This window comes from Leptodactylus fuscus, chromosome 5 (assembly GCF_031893055.1).
Source record: "Leptodactylus fuscus isolate aLepFus1 chromosome 5, aLepFus1.hap2, whole genome shotgun sequence".
In the NCBI taxonomy this organism is placed as follows: domain Eukaryota; kingdom Metazoa; phylum Chordata; class Amphibia; order Anura; family Leptodactylidae; genus Leptodactylus; species Leptodactylus fuscus.
The window spans coordinates 65067770-65089808 of NC_134269.1; the positions used below are offsets into that span (position 1 = coordinate 65067770).

At 40.5% G+C, this 22039-nt stretch overlaps 1 protein-coding gene across 2 annotated transcripts in view; it reads left to right on the forward strand.

Annotated features, from left to right (window-relative positions):
- ARNT2 (aryl hydrocarbon receptor nuclear translocator 2) overlaps positions 1 to 22039 on the forward strand; it is an 88157-nt gene that overhangs the window by 14436 nt on the left and 51682 nt on the right. For both annotated transcript variants that reach the window (XM_075273305.1, XM_075273306.1), the window contains 3 exons: positions 11191 to 11238; positions 17703 to 17916; positions 19365 to 19578. In XM_075273305.1, the coding sequence (XP_075129406.1) occupies positions 11191 to 11238; positions 17703 to 17916; positions 19365 to 19578 (476 nt within the window). The remainder of the gene's footprint in view (positions 1 to 11190; positions 11239 to 17702; positions 17917 to 19364; positions 19579 to 22039) is intronic.

A 22039-nucleotide genomic window follows, 5' to 3' on the forward strand; every position in this document is an offset into this window, starting at 1 on the left:
GTAGTGTCCAGATATTGCATTCACAGTATATATTTCCTGCTCTGTTCCCCAATTTTGCCCTGACTATCTGTCCACTTCCTCATCCTACATGTGCCTGTACTTGATGGTATAACCTAGGGTATGTTCACACTTTGGTTTTGTCCTATGTTAAACGTACAAGTCAGGGTAAAGAAGATATGCTTTCTCATCCCATGGGAAATGTCTATACTAAACATATGTTTGTTTTTCTTTACAATGGAAGACTATGGTGACAATTGTTACGGTATGGCACTCATCAGAGGCATACATTTAACCTATACATCATACATATATGGTAAATGGGGAGTAAAAATGAGAAACGTGCCTTTTAAGGATTGTTTTATAATAGAGACATGAATGGTTTCTGATGCCAGTATTAATATCTATATATTCGTCACTGTAGTAATTGTCATCTCAGATGAGGATCTGTCACTTCCACTGGACTTAGCAATAATATCTTTCAAGCGCTATATAACAGGATTGATAAACCTGAAAATACAGTAATGGGTGGACTGTCCCAAACCTAATCCTAAAAGATTGCAACCTAATATATATCATTATTCCAATATGTACATTTGTCTCCTGTGGGTCAGCTTGTTCCCTGTAGCTGCAGGTCTGTGCTGGAGGTCATAAAGAGTCATTGATATTAAGGGGGTGTTCACATGTAGAAATCTAGCACTAATTTGAAGGGGATTCTACCCAGATTCTGTTTCCTATTGTTTTCAGTGGACGGCAAAGATTGCAGCAGGATGCTGAAAAAATAAGTGTCCTGCTCAATCTTGCCGCTGACTTCCCGCTGATTAGACCCTGTCACGGCAGAAGGCCACGGAGATCCGGCGGCCAGAAAATGAAGTGACATTCCTCTTCATTTTCAGTGGTGTGAACGGCCCCTAAAGGTTACAAATATTAATGACCTGTCACTTTGAATGGTAAATAAGCTGCAGTATAACCCAGTAGAGCTTCTACACTTTCCAAAGATGCCTTTCTTATTCTGCATGGTAACTCCATTTTTAGGAAAATCAGCATCTTATTGTAATGCAAATTAGCTGAATAGGGCTTTAAGGGCATTTCTTCTACTTTGTCAAACATTGTCTGCAGTTAGGGGTGGTTCCAGGTAATATGAATACACATAAATCACTGATTTTCATGAATATGGAGCTGCAAAGCAGAATAAGGAAGGCATCTTTGGAAAGTGTACAAACAGCTCTACAAGGTACTGTCATAGGTTTGATTTTCCTGCTATCTCACTCCCTTTAAGTGAGCCCTTGGGTAATAGATTGCAGTCATCCATCCAGTATTGCATATACAAATAATGGCTCCAGAGATGGTTTTGTACCAGGTTGTGCTGTGTCTCTTTTTTTTTTTTTTTTTTTTAGAGAACATAAATATGTATTTCTCTCTCATGTTTCTAAAAAAAACCCACCTTGTTTGAGCATAACCTATCAAAGAAAGAGGGATCTGTATGCTGCAAAGGTTGTTACATAACAGACTGAAATTTGAATATTGTACTTGATATTTCCAGAATTCGTCTATTTTTATCTTCCCACATCCCATATAACAGCTAGAATTTATTTTAGCTTCCATCTGGGTATATGAGGTCTTGCTTTTTGCAAGGTGAGCTGTAGCGTTTTCATGTTGCCCTATACAGAAATCAGCATTTAATTTTCATAATGGGTTAAAGGCAAAAAAAATTCAATTTACTTTGTTGTGATGTTTATTTAAGAAACTGAATTATAAAATTTGTATTTGTTGACTTTTTAAATTTTTTTTTAGAAACTTTACCAAAGGCCCCTCTGACTCCTGTGCTCCATCTTTTTCTTCTACTTGTACATACAGATATATCCATATGAATGAGTGCATTATCCCTGTACATAGCAATACAGATGAGGTTATTGGGCAGTGGCTGAGTCTCACTGTTAGTGTTTCTGCCTCTCATACAGCAGTGTCCTTTGTAGATTCTGCTACTGTAGAGTAGACCCTCCTAATTGTCTGACCTTGCAGGAGCTGATAATAGTCCTGCTGCCCCTAAGTGGAACATGTCAGCAGAATAGCTCAATGTGAGCTAAGTCTTGTTTATCAGTGGCTCTTAGAAAATCAACATATCCAAGAGGGATCAGAAGAATGTTGATTGGCCAAGAGCTATTGACGTTCCTCTTTCGTTTCACTTAGGCCCAGTTCACATCTGCATTCGGCCATTCTGTTCCCCTCTCCTCATGAAATATGTGGAGAGAAAAGTCCTGCAAGATCACCGAGTGGAAACCACACGGACCCCATTATAGTCTATGAGCTCCGCAGGTTTCCTTAGGTAACCACTGTTTTATGTGAATAGGTTTCCGTTCAGGGGGGTCCCCAAGCGGACTTCCCGAACAGAAACCTGAACGCAGATGTGACCGGGTATTATCTTAAAATTAACTAAGGGCTCGTTCACACGGAGCAAGAGAGGGCGGATTTTGGCGCTGAATCCACGTCAGAATCCGCCCCCTCACAATAGAGGTCTATGTAGACTTCTAGCTTACTTTTTTCCGTGAGCGACATGTTCCCGCTTCAAGGAAAAAGAAGTGAGCTGCCCTTTCTTCAGATGGATTCCGCGGCTGATTCAGCTGTGGCGTCCGCCTCGCGACAGCACCCTCCGGACTAGGCCCATTTATTTGGGCCTACTCCGGAGCGGGAAGCCGCGATGGTTGTGGCAGGCGCATTTTGGCCCTATTCTGATGTGGCTTCCCACATCACAATCAGGACCAAAATCCGTCATTCCGTGCCCCGTGTGAACAGGGCCTAATACCAAATTTATATAGTTTTATTTATGTTTTAATGCTTTTAAAAACATAAAGAACTTTGAAAGAAATAAAAATGTGTTTGTGTTTTCACAGTACGGCACCCAAAACTTTTTTTTAGAAAGTGTGTGAGATGTTTAGTGTGTGTATGTGTGTGTGTGTGTGTGTGTGTGTGTGCGTGTGTATATTGTGAGGGTCTGGGGTTGCTAGTTGGGGTGGCATAGACACACAAGTCTTGATTATTAGCCCAAAAATTATTATCATCATTATTATCACTCTAAAAACAGTGCAGCAACAAAAGAAAACAATACAAAAATAAATTGCTGCCTGGCTAGGCTCTAACTGAACATAGAATAGGTTACCTCACCTAGAATAACAGATTCAATAGCAAGTTGAATCATCCAGGACAGCTCCAATAGTGCGACCTACCTGCTGGCTCTCCAACCAAGCTCTGTCCTAGTTCTGCTGCTGGAGCTGACTTCTTATTTCCTCACTGATGAGGAGAACTCACAGCAGCTGACACGCTGCAAAAACTGCCACAAAGTGTGGACTGGAGGGGGGTGGAATGACAGGTCCCACTGCCAACCTACCTTCCATTCCTAAAAAAATCCAGCCCAATACTGAGTATGTAACAAAATGCTCTGCAGATAAAAGTTGTCTGCTGAGAATAAATCATTCCTGGACTTTTCTCATCTCGCCCGCCTGAGTAGTCTGGGCGAAATGTACACCCCCTCCACACAGACTCTTTTAACCCCTTCCTGACATCTGCCGTACTACTATGGGGGAGGCCGGGTGTTCAACTATGACACCCAGCGCTAATGCCTCCTGTCGGTGCCCAGACCGATCGGAGGCATTAACCCCTCCGGCGCCTTGGTCAAAACTGACCAAGGCGCCATTTTTCCGGGACCAACGTCACGTTGGCATGACAGTCGGCAGCCTTGTAAAGGCTCCCTGGCCTGTCTGCAGTGATATTCTTTTGCAGGTTGCTCTATCCAGCCTGCAAAAGAAATGACGATTTTTAGCAATGTATTGCAATGCATTAGCATTCTAATGCATTGCATTAGTGATCAGACCCCCTGGGGTTCAAGACCACAAAAAAAAATAAAAAAAATTAAAAAGTATAAAAAATTCAAATCACCCCCCTTTCCCTAGAACACATATAAAAGTAATTAAATACTGTGAAACACATACATGTTAGGTATCCTTGTATCCGAAAACGCCCGCTCTGCAAATCTATAAAAATATTTTTTCTGTACAGTAAACACCGTAGTAGGAAAAAAACTAAAAGTGCCAAACCGCTATTTTTTCACAGTTTTGCCTCTGATAAAAATTTGAATAAAAAATGATCAAAGCAAAAGCAATTCCCAAAAATGGTAGAACTAAAAAGTACACCCGGCCCCTTAAAAAAAGAAGGAAATACACGGAAGTATAAAAAAGTTAGTTGTCAGAATATGGCGACTTTTAGAAAAAAATAATAAATTGGCATAGTTTTGGATTTTTGTTAAGGGAAATGTAAATAAAACCATATAAATTAGGTATCTCCAGAATCGTAATGAAAAACAGAATACAGGGGACATGTCATTTTGGCTGCACAGTGAACGCCGTAAAAATGAAGCCCATAAGAAAATATCATAAATGCACTTTTTCTTCAAATCCACCCCATTCTGAATTTTTACCTGCTTGCCAGTACATTGTACATAATAAATAATGGTAGGATCATGAAGAAAAATTTGTCCCGCAAACATTAAGACCTCATATGGCTCTGAGAGCGGAGAAATAAAAAAAAGTTATGGGATTTGGAATGAGGGGAGTCAAAAACGAAAAACTAAAATCAAAAAATGCCATCGGCGGGAAGGGGTTAAAGACATAAGCAGACATATACAAGTATCATCAGCCACATGTATGAATAACAGCTGTATCTGCAGATAGAGTGGTGAAGCAGGAAGACTCCAGCTCGCTGTCCCACCTCCTTTTCAATTGACTTCTAGTGATATCTGCAGCTTGGTGCGGGCCTGCTACACCTATCCAGTGGCAAGAGGAGGAGAGTAGCAGAGAGCTCCATGAGAAGGGGGCTGCTAAGCATTGCTGTAAAGCCACTGGGGACAGCATTATACAGTATATACTGGAGGCACTGGGGAAAGCATTATACATACTGTGAGAGGCACTGGGGAAAGCATTATACAGTATATACTGGAGGCACTGGGGAAAGCATTATACATACTGTGAGAGGCACTGGGGAGAGCATTATACTGTGGAGTGCATAGTAAAGGCATTATAAAGGGTTAGGGCCACTGGGAATATCAAAATATATACTGTGTGGGGCATATGGAAGAGCATTATATATACTGGGGAAAGCATTATATATTCTGTGGTCAGCATGTTATCTGATCCCTCTATGTCCTAGTGAGCTTGTGGATGACTTTTACCTATGCAGAGCACAGCCAATAGTGCTGCAGTGTAAAGTATGGAGACTCCCACTATATTATACATGCTTATAAGTCATTGACTGAATCTTTTATACACAATGATTGAATAGTCCAGAAATAATAGATAGAGCTGAGAAAATACAGTAATTTGATAATTTACACCAGCTCCCACTAATGCCATATTAAAGGAATTGTCCTATTATTAGTATTGTACTAAGTCTTAGGTTTGCCTTGGTAGCTATTTTAATCTGAAGTCAGCCACTCACAAGATCCCCCAAATCTAATTTTTTATAAATGATGAATATGTTTTTTTATGTTCATTGCCAGATATACTTTTATGTATTGAAAGTTTATATTGATTCTTATAAAAAAAAAAGTGCAAAGAAAAACTAATGAATGTACACTATGTGATCAAAAGTATCCAGACACCCCCAAAAACATACGTTTTTCATATTAGGTGCCTTGTGCTGCCACCTACTGCCAGGTACTCCATATCAGCGACCTCAGTAGACATTAGACATCGTGAGAGAGCAGAATGCGGCGCTCCGCGGAACTCACGGACTTCGAACGTGGTCAGGTGGTTGGGTGCCACACATCACACAGGTCAATGCCAAACGATGCCTCGCTTGGTGTAAGGAGTGTAAATATTGGACAATTGAGCAGTGGAAAAACGTTGTGCGGAGTGACGAATCACGGTACACAATGTGGCGATCTGATAGCAGGGAGGTATGGCGAATGCCCGGTGAACATCATCTGCCAGCGTGTGTAGTGCCAACAGTAAAATTTGGAGGTGGTGATGTTATGTTGTGGTCGTGTTTTTCATGGAGGGGGCTTGCACCCCTTGTTGTTTTGCATGGCACTATCACAGCACAGACCTACATTGATGTTTTAAACACCTTCTTGCTTCCCACTTTTGAAGAGCAATTCGGGGATGGCGATTGCATCGTACAACACGATCGAGCACCTGTACATACTGCACGGCCTGTGGTGGAGTGGTTACATGACAATAACATCTCTGTAATGGACTGGCTTGCACAGAGTCCTGACTTGAATCCTATAGAACACCTTTGGGATGTTTTGGAACGCCGACTTCGTGCCAGGCCTCACTGACCTACATCGATACCTCTCCTCAGTGCAGCACTCCGTGAAGAATGGGCTGCCATTCCCCAAGAAACCTTCCAGCACCTGATTGAACGTATGCCTGCGAGAGTGGAAGCTGTCATCAAGGCTAAGGGTGGGCCGACACCATATTGAATTCCAGCATTACTGATGGAGGGTGCTACGAGCTTGTAAGTCATTTTCAGTCAGGTGTCCAGATACTTTTGATCACATAGTGTATGTACAGTATGTGGCAGAGCAAGGCCATTTCATGCTTGTGTAATTTAGGGATCTTGCCACCAGAGGGCAGCAACATGCAACTAATGTCATATAGAAAAATGATTAGTTATTACAACCCTATCACTACCATCATTGAATAATAATGTCATTTTGTTTGGTGTGCTGTCTTGTAACTTATTTTGTAGGCTTGGCTTTATTTACACTGTGGGGCTTCTTCTGTTAATTCTGACACCAATGCTTTTTGGAGCCAAAGTTGCATAGTCAACAGAGCTACAGTGAAAACTCCTTGAAATCTGATGGACATTTCTCAGGCTTTGCTGGGATCCATTAGAAAATTAGAGCGGTCATGGCTTGTAGGCAAGGGAATCCACTGCAGAAATCTACGGATAAAATGTGTACAGTCTGCAGCTGTTTGGATTGCAGATTGTGCAGATGTTTGTCCCTTGTAAAAAAAAAACAAAAAACAAAAAACAGCAAATATGCAGTATACTCTAAAAACCTTGGGAGCGATTTCTTAATATTGGCACTTCATGCTGATGCATATTTTAGGAGCTACAGAAGTAAATCTTACCTATTACTTGAGCCATTTTTCTAGCACACGTTATAGCATCCCCCACCCCGGCCTGCCTTGATCCCCACTCTACTCTGCACTCATTTTGAAATATGGGGAGGGGGGTACAGAATTTATTGAGTGTCATAATTTCTGCAAAGAAAATCCCTTGTATGCCAAAAATTATGACTTTTTCATGTCCCAAATGCATAATAAATCTGCCCCATTTGTATTTTTTCTTGTAAATATGAATTTGACAAAGTATCCCATTCACATACATTGCTGAAGGATTTCTAGGGGGTTCTGTTATAATTTAGGGTTTGAGTTGAAAACTAAGTAATAAAACTAAGTAAATACTATGCATGATATCATAGCACATGGATAATGCACATACATGTACACTGTGACATGACAGCCTATAAAGAAAGTGATTACAATTATGTCAGATACAGGCATTGTCACTTCCATAGTTACCACTAACTGCTTCCTAGGTCTCAGTGGAGCCCCCTTAATTGTTGGGTCTCATAGCAGCTGATATATCTGATATCCTGGTCCTTTTACCCATGTAACAGTGACACTGTAGGGGAAGGGATAGGGAAGAGAGCATTTTAGTAACCACAGAGTGTGATTCATGTGTGCCAAATGCAAATTGGAAGATTATATTTTTTGTTCTTGGAGGTATCTATCTATCTATCTATCTATCTATCTATCTATCTATCTATCTATCTATCTATCTGACTTGAGACTATCAATGTTCTCTATAACTGATGCATACTGCTATTTGTAAACTATTTTCTCACAGTTGTGCAGTTTACGGGTTGCATCAGTAGATGGCAGTATCATGTCATAAAGCAGTAGCCCCCAAAACCACAGTGTACTATAAAACCAGTGCAGTGGAAAAGTGGAGCAGTTGCCTATTGTGGCCATTCAGATGCCAGTTGTTTTTTTCCAGGCCAGGATAATAATTAAGTAAATGATGTAGTTGGATGTGCTGAACAACTTTACAAGACTTTTTGCATCTCTCCTCTTGTGCTTTATTTCCTTACCCATTGCAGGATTGCTTGCTGCCAGCTAATGGCATTTTGGTCAGTCACATCAAGTCTGAATCTAAAAGACCTGCCTTAACCTTGTCCTGCTCATGTGGCTGAAAGTTTGTTGTACGGTTGAAATGAGTGCAATGGGGCAGATTTATTATGCCTTGTACCCCAGTTTTGTGGCATACAAGACATAGAAAAGGTTGCAATTTTTTTGTGGAAATCCAGTTTTCTGCAAAAATTAGCAACTTTTTCTGCTTTGTGTCATCCTCGTGGTATGGGCAGTGTGTTAGATGTATTATCATTTCCACTAGCGTTACTGGCATAAATGATGCTTGAAATTGATGCTAGCTTCAAGCTTGTGTATATTTCAGTGTGCAGATACACGGCCCACTAGAGGGTGCACATGAGTTATAAAGAGGCCACCTTCTGTCCGTGTAGGGGATATGAAGGCTGGTTTTGAATACAAATTTTCATAAATCCCCTCTTCCCAATATTTTTAACTTTTAGTAAAAGTAAATGTATAGCAAGACTGTATAACACAAATGTACGGTCACCTGTATCTTTCTCTAGCAATATTAGCTACTTGCTAGGGGTTTCAGCTACCAGACTTACCAACCTAAAGGTAAGTCTAGTTTTGCTTCAGATTTTTAATACAGAATACACCCCTCAAATTCATAGCAAACTACAGTATAATACATGTGTATGGGGTCCACATGCTCAAAAATATTCCTGATAGAGGATTTCACTACTTCTTTGTATAGGAGTAAAATCCATAGCCCAGATTTTTATTTTTTCGTGGAATCTGCAGATTTACAGCAGGATCTATGGCAGAAAAACTCTGCCACATGTGGTCTTTGAGTATGCGGCAAGAAGCCATAACACAACTGTGATGTACTCTAGGTTAGCTTATCGGAAGCAAGAACATATTTGTATCTTACAATGAGGGAGGAACTCATCCTGTGGATTTCACAGAGGAACAGAGCATCGCCTTGCTGGTGGTGTCTGAGTAGGATGTGAGCTGTCAAACACTTCGATACCTTTCAAAAATCCATTGGGGAATGAAGATGTCTCCTCCCTTCCGTGTGAGGGAAGAATCATCCGGTTATCAATGGGAAGAGAGGCGTGTGTTTGTTTAATGCAAACCCATGTCTCACATCTCCTTTGTTTCCTGTTTCCTAGACCAGGATGGTGGGAAAAGTTATTACACCTCACGACGCATACTAAGCATGTTGTGAGACTGTACACACAGCTAAATGGCCTCAAAGCAGTCCTGTATGTCTGAAAGCAGCGCAATATACTATATCAGGGCTGAGGAGTCCAAGTCAGAGAAAAGATTCCCACTTCAAAGTCATTATTTTTTATGATATAGTTATTGGTATTATATAATGAATTAGATGTGTCGTTTGTTACATATTTACTTTCATAGGAATTCTTTCTATATGTTTGTTACATATTTACTTTCATAGGAATGACTGGCTGGTTTTATGAATTAGAGGATCTTTACTGCATCTGACTGACCATGGATGTCAGCCATTTATAAAGAATTTGGATGTGGCTTGTGGAAAAATAGAGGAAGCAAAGTTGTTGTTTTGGCCTACTGCCTCCACAGCCAAGTATGTATAAATTAAAGGTTTTTATCCAGTTATCCAGACTTATGAAAGAGGTTTTCAAAGAAAAAGGGGGGTTGGGGGGTTGGGGGGGGCATCGGGTGACAGGTGAGTATGTTTTTTGAGGGGTTTTTGCGCACCATTCCCAGCATAATATATAAAAACAAACAAAAGAAATATCCTGGACAACTCCTTTATGGATCGCCAGGGGCTCAACACCCAGAGTCCAGCGGATCAGCAAAGGGGCTGCAGCATTTGCGGAAGCGATGCAGCCTCTTCAGTACTTACCTATGCATGGTGTTGTACTTGGTATGGTATGCTGTGCTTAGTATAGCATCTCAGCCCATTCACTTGAATGCCACTCATTTGCAATCAGGCCATGTGACCAATGAATGTGATGTCATATGGCTTCTACCAGATGATCCAATGGACCCCTGGATTTTGAACCCCCACATACCTTCAGTAGGTGACCTACCCCAAGCATAGGTCATCCGTTAAAAAGGTCCTGGAAGCCGCTTTAAATCACTACAGCATCAGTACAGGCAATGAGGATACATCTAGTACAACAGATTGAATTATGTTTTTCTTATGGTATGTTCGTTCTCATGGGGCAATTACACAGCAGATTTTCTGTCTGGATTAGTACACCACAACGTATAACAATACCAGTAAAGTGAATATCATTTTAACAAATCATGGAAAAAAAATCCATAGAGGAAATTGATCCACAGTGATCTACTGGTCAGCAGAATTTAAAAAGCAGCATCGCTCACTAGAGTGCTGGATCCCTGACACTACAGCAACCATATGATATAGATATGTAGCACATACACTTGCATGGGTTAAGCTGCAGTAACTGGCATTGCCAGTCATACTGTATGCCAGATTCTGCAGTGTCACTTGTTCTGCTCATTGGGCTTTATGTTTGATAGGCATTGTGTAGCTGGAAAGTAAATATTCTCGTATATTATAGTTGCAGGTTGTAGCAGGATTTCTCTCCTCAATTTTTTTTGTATTTTGTTGCATATTTGTCACATTCTGTCATTTCACAAGCGTTTTTCATGGCATGATGCTGGTGATATTTAATGAGTAGTGTGGTTTCTACAAGTCCTTGTAAAGTGTCCTATTATGGCATTTTATAGTATCAGAACTGAATCCCTAAGATCCAGCCGGTCCATTGAAATCACTGAACAGCTGAATGGTTTTTAGAGGACAGAATGGAGCATTCATCTTGGCTTTCTCCTTCCGATAACAGTAGATGATGGGTTGTCTCAGGAATGGAACGCTCCTTACCAGTTAGTCATTGAGGAACTGTTAAAGAATGGTCCAAAGAGAGCAACTACATTAATCTATTGATTCATTCTTGATACTGTTATAGGCATCCTAATGCATTTTCTATTGACTTAAATGTCCAGCTTACAGGCCTCTTATTTTCTATAGGATGGAATTTGATGATGAAGATGGAGAAGGACCCAGTAAATTTTCAAGGTTGGTGAATACTTCATTCTTCTTGCCTTGCTTCCTCTCCATATAAGCTCCTTTTGTTTGCATCTTTTGTTTCCATCTTTGCTTTCCGTAGGTAGGATTACAAATTATGTTTAGGTCTACATTTATGTTTTGCACATTTCCATCTCATGTCATACAAATATTGCACAGAATACAGACTCCTTTTTAAAACCAGAAAGGACAATTTTAGGAATGGTGGTTGTTGCAGTTTTCTTTTCTTCTCGGGCTATGCAGCTGCAATGATCCAGGGTATCAGTAAAAGAGGCTCAAGTTATGTAAAAGTGTATAGCCAACCAGGCATTAATACTGAAGACCTATTACTGCATGATGTAGAAGCCTCAGCCCTGCCTGTCCCACAAATAGCTATAGTGGGTATAAATAGTTCCTAAATCTCTTAGCTGAGCGCCATGTAAAAAAAATCATATATCATAATAAATTCATCATCCTTGCTATTAGGTCATATTACTGTGATTTTAGTAAATGGAGCCTTGCACTTGTAAATCAAATGGGTATTTTGCAGCAGCTACAATGTACACACACCTTCTTGACTTGGTCGAGCATGCAAGTGAAGGGGTAAGTTGCTGCAAGACACCTCTGGCAGTTGCTTACCTCCCCATCAACAAAAAAAATAAGACTTGTTGATATCCAAATTGCCTGACCTTTACGGTTGGGGATGATTCAGGAGGCCCCTACACATTAGATGAAAATCCAGCCCCACTGAAATGTGAACAGAGCACAAAAGAGCGTTTCTGGGTTTTAAATATTGTTGACCTCTCCTTAGTATAACTCACTAATGTGAAATAAATCGGACACCCCTCCAACTACCAGCGGTGTGCGGCAGCTGACAGTAATGGTACTCACAAGGTGAGCGGAGTCCCAAAGCACAGCCCATTCACTTTAATGGGAGCCTAGCTGCAGTAACCTTGCCTACCAAATCAAAGAGAACTGAGTTGTGATTATGGTTCATTTTCAGTGTTAGGCCACATTCACATTGTTTGTCTTATTTGTTTGGGTTTATGGACTTGGCTTGTCTTGTAGGAGATGGATTCCTGTCATCCTCCATTGCTGTTAATGTCTACTGGCTCCTTACAGTGTTCTTGACCTGCTCTGCATTCCACTCTCAGGAAACCATTCAATATACTGATAGTCTCCAAGTCTTTACACAGTGGAAAACCTACAGTCTGCACCAATGAGACATCTCTCAATGAGAACCTCACTCATACTTTACTCTATACATAATGTGTACTCTTGGTATTTTTTTCATGAAAGTGTAATGACACCTTGGGGTCCAGCTATGCGACCTTATTCTTCATATACATCAACACGTAATTCCTATGTCTCTGCTGAGTGACTTGGTTATTTGGAATCACATCTTATGTAGTGAGCCTGCCTTAAAGGTAAGCAAAGGATCTGTCACCACCCCATCATGTATGTTTGCTAAATACTTGCATTCTCCATGAAATTAAGGAGCATCTTTTCTAATAACTGTATTGCACCATTCCTCTGTTATTCCTATTAGAATTCTATGACTAAATTGACAGCTGGGGTAAGCACATAATGTCAGTACTAATTACATGGTGTACTACTAACTTGAACCCTCCCAATCCCCCATTGTCTATTTAGTCATAAAATTATAAAATTCCAGTAGTAATAATAGAGGAACAGCACAACATGGAGAGGTGGCGACAGGTCTTTTTTTTATAGCTTGAAATTCAGAGACTAATACGTCATATTCATATTGACAATATGGCTTCATATATGACTGTTTTTTTGTTTGTTTTTTTATTACATGTCCTGACAGATTCCATCTGAATACATCCTTAGACTGGTTGCATTTTAGGATTTGTATTGTGTACACACTGCTCATGGACGTTCTTCTGAGCAGAGCACATGGTAGTGCCATCTGGTTCAGTAAAACCCAGGGGATCTTTATGCTGAGGTTCTTATTCAGGCCCTAAAATACAGCTGTATTGCAGCCATTTCAAATTGGCCTATATCATTTTTCATATATGTGGTCAAAACCATCTAGAATAGATATTCGGCCATGGATCATATCAAGACCTTCAAGACATTAAACAATCTTCTACCTCTTACATAGCCCCATGACATAGCTCAAACTTTCTTTTGACAGTTTATGCAAAAATATTAATAAATTAACTATATATAGTAATATGTGTGTGTAACCAAACATATGCCACCCCCTACAATGGCACGTACAAAGCCATAGAAAACATGTTGTACAGTACGCTCTTACATGTAAGAAAGTATGATTGGTCATACATTAATGGGTTTGTGGTGGAGTTGTGACATGTTCTGTGCTGTATAACCACTATAATTCTATATGCATAGTAAGTCAGGATTAAATCCTATTGTCTGGATCTGTCTGCTCCCCTGACATGTTTGTTTTAGTAGGTACTTTTATTACATGTGAAATAACAATTGTGGAGCATCTTTACTCTGTGTGTCAGATTCTTCTCTTATTCCGCCTGGAAATGAATAATTAACTTGACAACTGGATGTTACCATTCCCTATACCGATAGGTGTGTCTGACACTATCAGCACTGACCTGCTCCGTTGACATGAGAAATGGTAACGCTGTATTTCTAATTTGTGTATGTATTTCCTGGAGGAATTACAGATTAATACCACAGAGGACTTTAAGGATTTACTAAAACAGACATGTCAGGAGTTGTGACTAGTTATGTCACTTGGAATTAAATAAAAATCACCAGTGAAAAGACTTTTATTCCACCTTTGTTATAACTGATGGTTCTCCTTACGCAGGACATGGCAGCCATTACAGCTCCCAAGGAGGCTGTCGCCTATTTTTTCTATTTTTCTAGACTTCCGAAAGGTCAGGTTTGCCTGTTCATACATTGATGGTTAGATTACATGGCCACATTGGTTGACAGATTAACCTTCTAGGAACCATGCGGAAGCACTGTAGGAATCATAATGGTAAAATATGGTTGTCACTTTCAAATACACAGAAGAGCTAAAACTAAGAAAACGCTAAACAAAATAGCGACCCCCTTCCTGCTAAGTGCTAAACAATTGTGTTACACCGAGCATATAGTTGATGATCTGTAATATAACATGGCACTGTGAAGGAGCGTGCTCAAGCGCCGTACCCATGTCATCACTGCTGGGTTCCAGCAGTCTATCACAAGGGTGAAGCATATTAAACCAGCAACACAGTTATATATATATATAGGTAATGTTTTTTTTCCCATTAAAATTTTTGCCTCTTTGGTGAGATATTCATTTATTTCAGAATATTCAAAAGAGCAGTTTGGAGCATTGAGGGCGGATCCATTGCTCCACCCCAGTCTGTAATACATCGGTGCTAACTCAAGAACATAGGGTTAAGCAAGATGTCAGTATAACTCTCTGGCAATGTCATTCAAATAAGGGAGCGGTGAAGGAGGGTGTATTAGAGCAGTGGGAGGCTAAGTAGTGGAGCAATATAGACACCCTCCGTGCTCCACACTGCTCATTTCCATAGAATATTTCCGCAACGGAGGCAATATCCCCTTATATGCCATGACTTAAGAGATTTGCCAAAAAATATAACTTATTCCACAGGGAAAAGGTACAAACGCTAGGACCATCACTGATCATTACAGTGAGGATGCCTGGCATCCCGGTCTCTATTTCAACTGTCTACGGAGGTCCCATAGGAATGAATGTTTGACTGGGCACCCCTGTTCTTATGATTAATGGGGGTCCCAATGGTCAGGCGCCCACCCATCTACTATCTGCCTCTCTGTCATGTAAGTTTGCTGGTGACTTTTGATTCCAGGGAATAATTCTGTGTAATATCTGCGGCAGTAACATAAGGATTCTTTGGTTTCTTTATTGAGTCAAACTAACCTTACAATGATGTCAAATAAATGATTGTTTAATGTATCAGTATTGTTTGTGTTCTGTTTACCTGGTGAGTTGGGCTATTTAATGTGGGCTCATATGTACAAATGCTGGAGGTTGTGTATAAAGACCAGTGGCAATAAGGAAATGGTGTTACCCATAGCAGCCAGTCAAAATTCCTTGTCATTTTGTAAATTAGTTTGCAAAATGCAAGCATCTGGTTGCTACGGGCAACACCACTTTTTCTATTATACACTGGTATTTATACATGGCTATCACTGTCATGCTAAAAAGGTACAGTGTGCAGAAATGACCGTGTACACATGAACAAAGTCGCCAGTGTTTTTTCAGCTGACAAGCCAAAACTTATTTATTCAGTCACCTCACTTAACACTAAGTGGGAAATGAGAATTAATGTTGATTTTTTATGTGGTCTTGGTGGCTCCTTGATGTAGGAAACATTACCATTATTCTAATAAACAGCTCATAAATATAGTAGTTATTACACACTGGCTGCTCTCAGCCAGCAAAGCCCATAGTTCCTTCCATGGCATTAATTCACAAGACTCCTGGAAACAGAAGGATAAGAATGTAGGCAATATATTCACAGCACGGGGACTGTGTCTACACCTTTAACTTGTCTTGTTTCATGTAAGTTGAAGAGGAGCTGATATGTCTTTTTTATAAAAAAATATATTTCCCCTGAAATAATAATTCTGGAGCATCTTTTCTTAGAACTCTGAGAGGGTATTTATTAAAAGGATTGTCCAGGCTTTATTTTTTTTATGGCTTATCCTTAGGATAAGCCATAACTATCTGATCAATAGGAAGCTGACACCCAGCCCCTGGACCTATCATCTGTACAAATCTGATTTGGGAGCCCGTCCTGTTCACAGAATGGGACTGGAAGCAGAAATTCCCGTCCATTGTTTGGGCACCTTCACTGCAGCTCAGATCTCATTGAAGTCAGTGGGAGCTGAGCTCCAGTAAATATGCTAGGCTGCCAGAAACGGCTCCGTGTAGATGACGGGTCCTGGTGTTTACCCCCCATTGACCAGAGATCGACCAGATAAAAAAAATTAAGCTTGGACAACCACTTTAAGACTGATGTTTCCTACCCAGTCTTAATAAGTTCCTCAGTTGATGTGAAATTCTGGTGCGTCTTTGGAGGTGCCGACTGCCAGAGTTGAAATTTAGAGCAGAGACATCCCCACCCTTTTTCATCTACTCTTCTCAAAAGTGGCAAGCAAGTCAGAAAGTGGCACTTTTGTTTTGGAGCAAAAGAGTGGTGTGCCATGTGCTACCTTTACACCAGAAAACTGGCGTACATAGTATATTAAATTCCGGTTGTGCTGTTCCTCTGTTATTCCTCCTGGATATTTAAAAATTGACAACTGGACGTTATCAGTCATGGTGAGTGTACTTACACAGTGTGACACCATCAACGCAGTGGAGACACCCTATCGACAAGAGAAATGGTATCAACCAGTCGGTTTAATTATAAATTTCTATGAGGAATAACAGAGGAACAGCACAATGCAGAATTACATGAAAAAATGCTCCGGAATTGTTCTAAGTTTTTATTTAAACAGACATATTAGGAATGGTGACAAGTCCTCTTTAAGCTTATGGATTGTATAACAAAAGGCAATGGAAATTTTTTATGTCTTTGTATAACAATTTCTCACTTTTTTCAACATCTGTGTTTGCTGTCGGTGAATGGGAACATCCTGACTTACATTCAGAGGCTAAAACCTGTCTAGAAATGAGGCTGCTCTCACAATTGTTCAGCTTATTACAAGTAAGGGTAGGTTCACACTACTACTATTGTCGTTGCTCTCAACCGTTACAGGATGAGAGCAACGGGCATTAAATGACAGATGCAGACAGAGTCCCTTCCAATGGGTGTCTGTCTGCATTCACCTCAATGTAAAAAAACATGATAGAATCTACTTGGAAAATCTGCAGCATGTTTATTGGATTTCATGCATTGGATTTCACTGGCTGTAATGCATAGGGTGAAATCCACTGCAAATAGCAAATCCAGAATAGATCTTTTCCATAGCAGTTTACGTCCTGTTTGGATGTGCCCAGACCCAAGGGGCTGTTACACTTAAGGATGTGTTTGAAGCCTTCCAGTGTAAGCATGAAAGTTTCTATTCATTGACAGCAAGCAAAAATGTGAGAAATTTATATAGAAGTCATCTTAGATATTTTTTTAGCTTCATTGATATAAAACCAAAAAAACACCTTTAGGTTACACAAACTGCTATAATACTGGCAGTGAAACCCAGCCCTTCAGTAAAGCAAGCATATCTGCCATTTGAAACAAAGCCTGAGATGTTGGAGTATAATATTACCAAGCAAAGGAGAACCAAATCTTTTACCAAGACCTGATGCCAATGAGAAAGTATGGAAGCTGAACAGACACTGACAGACTCTTGTGTACACACATCCCCTCCAGCCCCTCACACGTGTGTGTTCGTTGGGTTGCGGGGACCGTGTCCCTGGACGGCTCTGCTTGGTGCTGATTCTTATACTCTTCCGTTTTTTTCTCCTGCTCTGATTCTGCTTCCAGAGAGAATCACAGTGAAATTGAAAGACGTCGGAGGAATAAGATGACACAGTACATCACAGAGCTGTCCGACATGGTTCCCACCTGCAGTGCCCTCGCACGCAAACCTGACAAGCTCACCATCCTGCGCATGGCTGTATCCCACATGAAATCCATGAGAGGGACAGGAAATAAATCTACGGACGGAGCATATAAACCCTCCTTCTTAACAGAACAGGTGCTGCTGCTCTGCAAGCCATCAGAAATCTGTGCCATTGTCACCAGTCTAATGTGTAGCATAAATAAGTAGTAAAGATTTTAGTAGTAATACAGTCATTGAATGTAATAAGTATGACTGAGGGAACTCTGTGATCTTGTACAATGTATGTCTACTGTACTTGTCTTATTAACCACTCTCCTGTATGTTCCCTGAATTGACTGTTTTGTATCCGGTTTTTCCAGTAAGTAAAAATCTATTTACTGTCTTCTACTTCTATAGATGTATGTGTGATTGTTTGGTACAAGCACATCTCAGTACTAGGTTATGTGAATAGAGATGGCCTAACAAATGACAGTCGCCCTTAGAGCATGTCCACATGGAGTAGACTAGTTAATCTATGCTGGGATTTTCACACTGGCTTTTACCCTGGTCTGATCCAGATCAGATATACAATTAAAGTGTCAAAAATAGACAGCACCAAACACTAGAAAACATAGTCCTTAAGTTCCATGGCAGTCTTCTAATCCAATTTGGACAAAAAAAAAATACTTTATTTTTAGACTTTACCTGGTGTTTTCTGGCTCACATAAAGTATTCCATCTATCAACTCACACAGGGGCCTTTCTCAAGGATAATCAAAGGGGTTATACACTTTATAATATTCAAGATCTATTCTTAGGAAAAGTCATCAATATTAGATCTATGAGATTCTGACACCAGGGACCCCCGCAGATCTGTTGTTCAGGGGACAGGGCAGTTCCCAGAAATGTTTAGATACCAAGAGCAGCACTCCTCACTCACCATACAAATTGAAGTGGCCTCTTTAGGCAATGCACTGCTGCCCCATTAGAGTCTGTGGGGCGACACTGCAGTACAAAAACCCTCAAATTGCTTGGTGAGTGAGCAGCGCATCTCCCAGCATGTAAACATTTGCAGGTTCTGTGCTAATACAGCAAATAATGCGAGGGTCCAGAGTGTCGGAATATCACAGATCTAATATTGATGACTTATTCTAAGAATAGCCATCAATATTAGAAACTGGATAACCAGTTTCGGGTTAGGGCTAGAATACAACTTTAGTTACTCAACACCAATTGCAGGCAAAAGGTTATGTGCCTCATTGAACTTGGTATCTATGATGCTAGTGTGAACAGAACGTTATATAATGATATAAACATAGCATAACCGAACAGAAGTGCCATAGAAACCCACCAAAGGGCCTCAACATTCTGGTTAGGAAGAGGACCTTTATGCAACGTTATCTACGTCCACAGGTTGCTTTTTGTCTTGTGGTAAAATTATTTAGTAGGGGTGCCCTTAGTCTTAAAATGTTGGGAAAGACTGGTGTATGCATTATAGAACAAGGAAATCTATTTAATAAGCCGTATTATATATTGGCTTAGCATTAATTGTTGGTTAACTATTGGATGACCATTTCACCATTTGCTTATTTTCCTTCTGGCCAGGAACTGAAGCATCTTATCCTGGAAGCCGCAGATGGATTTCTGTTTGTTGTGGCAGCAGAAACTGGAAGAGTGATCTACGTTTCCGACTCTGTCACTCCGGTTCTGAACCAGCCACAGTCAGAATGGTTTGGTAGTACTTTGTATGAGCAGACACATCCTGATGACATCGAGAAGCTCCGAGAGCAGTTGTGTACTTCAGAGAACTCCATGACAGGTTGGTAGTATTGAAGGAACATAGATGTGATTGCTCTTGGACAATAAACCATGCTAAGGGTGCATGCACACTACGTAACGCCGGGCGTGTATGAGAGCCGTACACGCCGGCGTTACAGCAGGGCTGCCGAACACTTCCCATTCACTTCAATGGGAGCGCTCGTAAACGCCGCTGTTACGAGCGCTCCCATTGAAGTGAATGGGAAGTGTTCGGCAGTCTGCCGTAATGCCGGCGTGTACGGCTCTCATACACGCCCGGCGTTACGTAGTGTGCATGCACCCTAATAAGTCAAAAAATATCTATAACCATTTCTATTCCTTTCACTGATATCCAGTTATATAGTCCAACCAAAGAAACTTCCACGACACCCTTTCTGATAATAATATGTGACTATTTAAGTAATGCTATGAAAACAGCTCAGAATATGTTAAAATAAAAAGAAGCCCTACTCCCCTTTCTGATGCCTGACACCCCCATTCTGACCTATGCTGATACCCCACTTTCCTGCTGCAGCAAAGACCTCCAGAAACGGGCATGCGAGTGCTGCAGCCAGTCCCAGGCATTGGCAGCATCAGAAATAGAGTGACAAGAGCTTCTTTTATTATTTTTACCCATTCTTATCTGTTTTGAATACATTTTTGGGTTGAATAAACCCTTTAATGTAATATGACGTCTTGTAATGCCATGAAAACTATGGGAGACGCTCTTTTTGAACAATTTCCCACCTTAGTTATTGCTGTCCTAATTGAATTTCTACTTTGAAATTGGAAAATGTTATGTTTTATTTAGAATACATTTTTGTTGTCTAAGACGTCATCGTCCTTATATATATTTTTTTATTGTGTGAGCATAACTGTATATTGTATCAGCGATATACTTTTGATAGAGTCTTATTCTACTTAAAGAATTTTAACGCAGGTCTAAGTATGAAACGCTAAGCAAATGGTTCTAGTGTCTCCAGGTAGAAATGAGTCAATGCATCTGTTCTTAAAACCATTTCCTTTTCAGAGGTTCTTCAGGACCACATGTCAAATGCACCTCTAGTGAAACAAGACGCTGACCACAGCAGAGAGAATGTACTGCCTCAGTGGTTTCTAGCCTTTTAAGTACACTTTAGACTTGTGTTTGTGGCTGTATATCATCTTTGATATTCTGACTTAGGTCCATCCAAGCCTAGATTTTGCCTTCAACGAAAATATTTGCTGTGGTAGTATATCTGCGATCATTAATCAGTTCTCCGAGTTACATGGCAGATTTTCTGTCATAACATGGGGCTTTTGTTGCATTGACATATTAGGAGGCCTTTACTCCTGGGATTCCAGTAAATTGTATCTATTCTAGTATTATAAGGACTAGATAAAAGTCAAAACCATTATACAAGATTTATGAAGATGAAACAAATATTTTAAATCATTATTATGACATTAGACATAATTCTTAGTAGAGTTTACTTTTTGTTATTTGGGTTATCTGGAAAAGAAAAATGTTTGATGAAGGGTTTAAATGGGTTGAATTTTAAGAAATGCAAGACTTACCCCACATATCCCAGCCATTTTCATTCTGATGTTGCTTCAGTCCCTGTTTTCTGGTCCTCCGTCACATACCACTACCTTGTGCCATCATATAGGAAATGTTGCACAGCCAATCTCTGCTGAAGGTGGGTACCCATTGTGGGTAGTACCTGGCTGAGCACTCATTTCCTACATGCAGAGGGGAACCATGAAGCAGAGACTGAAAGGGACCTAAGCAGTGTTGGAATGGGAGCAGTAGTAGATCAGGCCCGGTTCACATCTGCGTTCAGCATATCCGTTCGAAATCCGTATTTGAAATCTTCCAAATTAAAACCCATTAAAGGGATCCTATCATTAAAATGCCATTTTTTCTGACTAAAAGCTAGGAATAACCTTAAGAAAGGCTATTCTTCTCCTACCTATAGATGTCTTCTCCGCACCGCCATTCCATAGAAATCCCGGTTTTCTTCGGTATGCAAATGGGTTCTCTAGCAGCACTTGGGGCGGTCCCCAATACTGTGAGAGAACTCTCCAGCGACGCCTCTGTCTTCTTCTGGAATGGCCTCTTCACGCATCTTCTTCCGGTGCTGGGGGGTTAAACTTCTATGCATGAGCAAGTTGGCTCTGCCATCAGACCTCGGGCAGAGCTGACTGCACATGTGAGCGGCCATTTTTTTGTGGCCACTTATGCAAACTTGCACAATACGCTCCTGTACTCCGTTGAACTACAGGAGTGTACTGTGCATACTCGTGTAAGTCTTTCTTAAGGCTATTCCGACGTGTTAGTCAGAAAAAATTGCATTTTAATGATAGGATCCCTTTAAGTTCAATGGGTTTTAAAAAATAATCTGCATGTATCAGTTTCTGCTTTTTTGTGCGGAGGGAAAAGTAGAACTTTTAGGACTTTGTCTCCATACTAAAAATAAGGATTCTAGACGGACAACAATCAA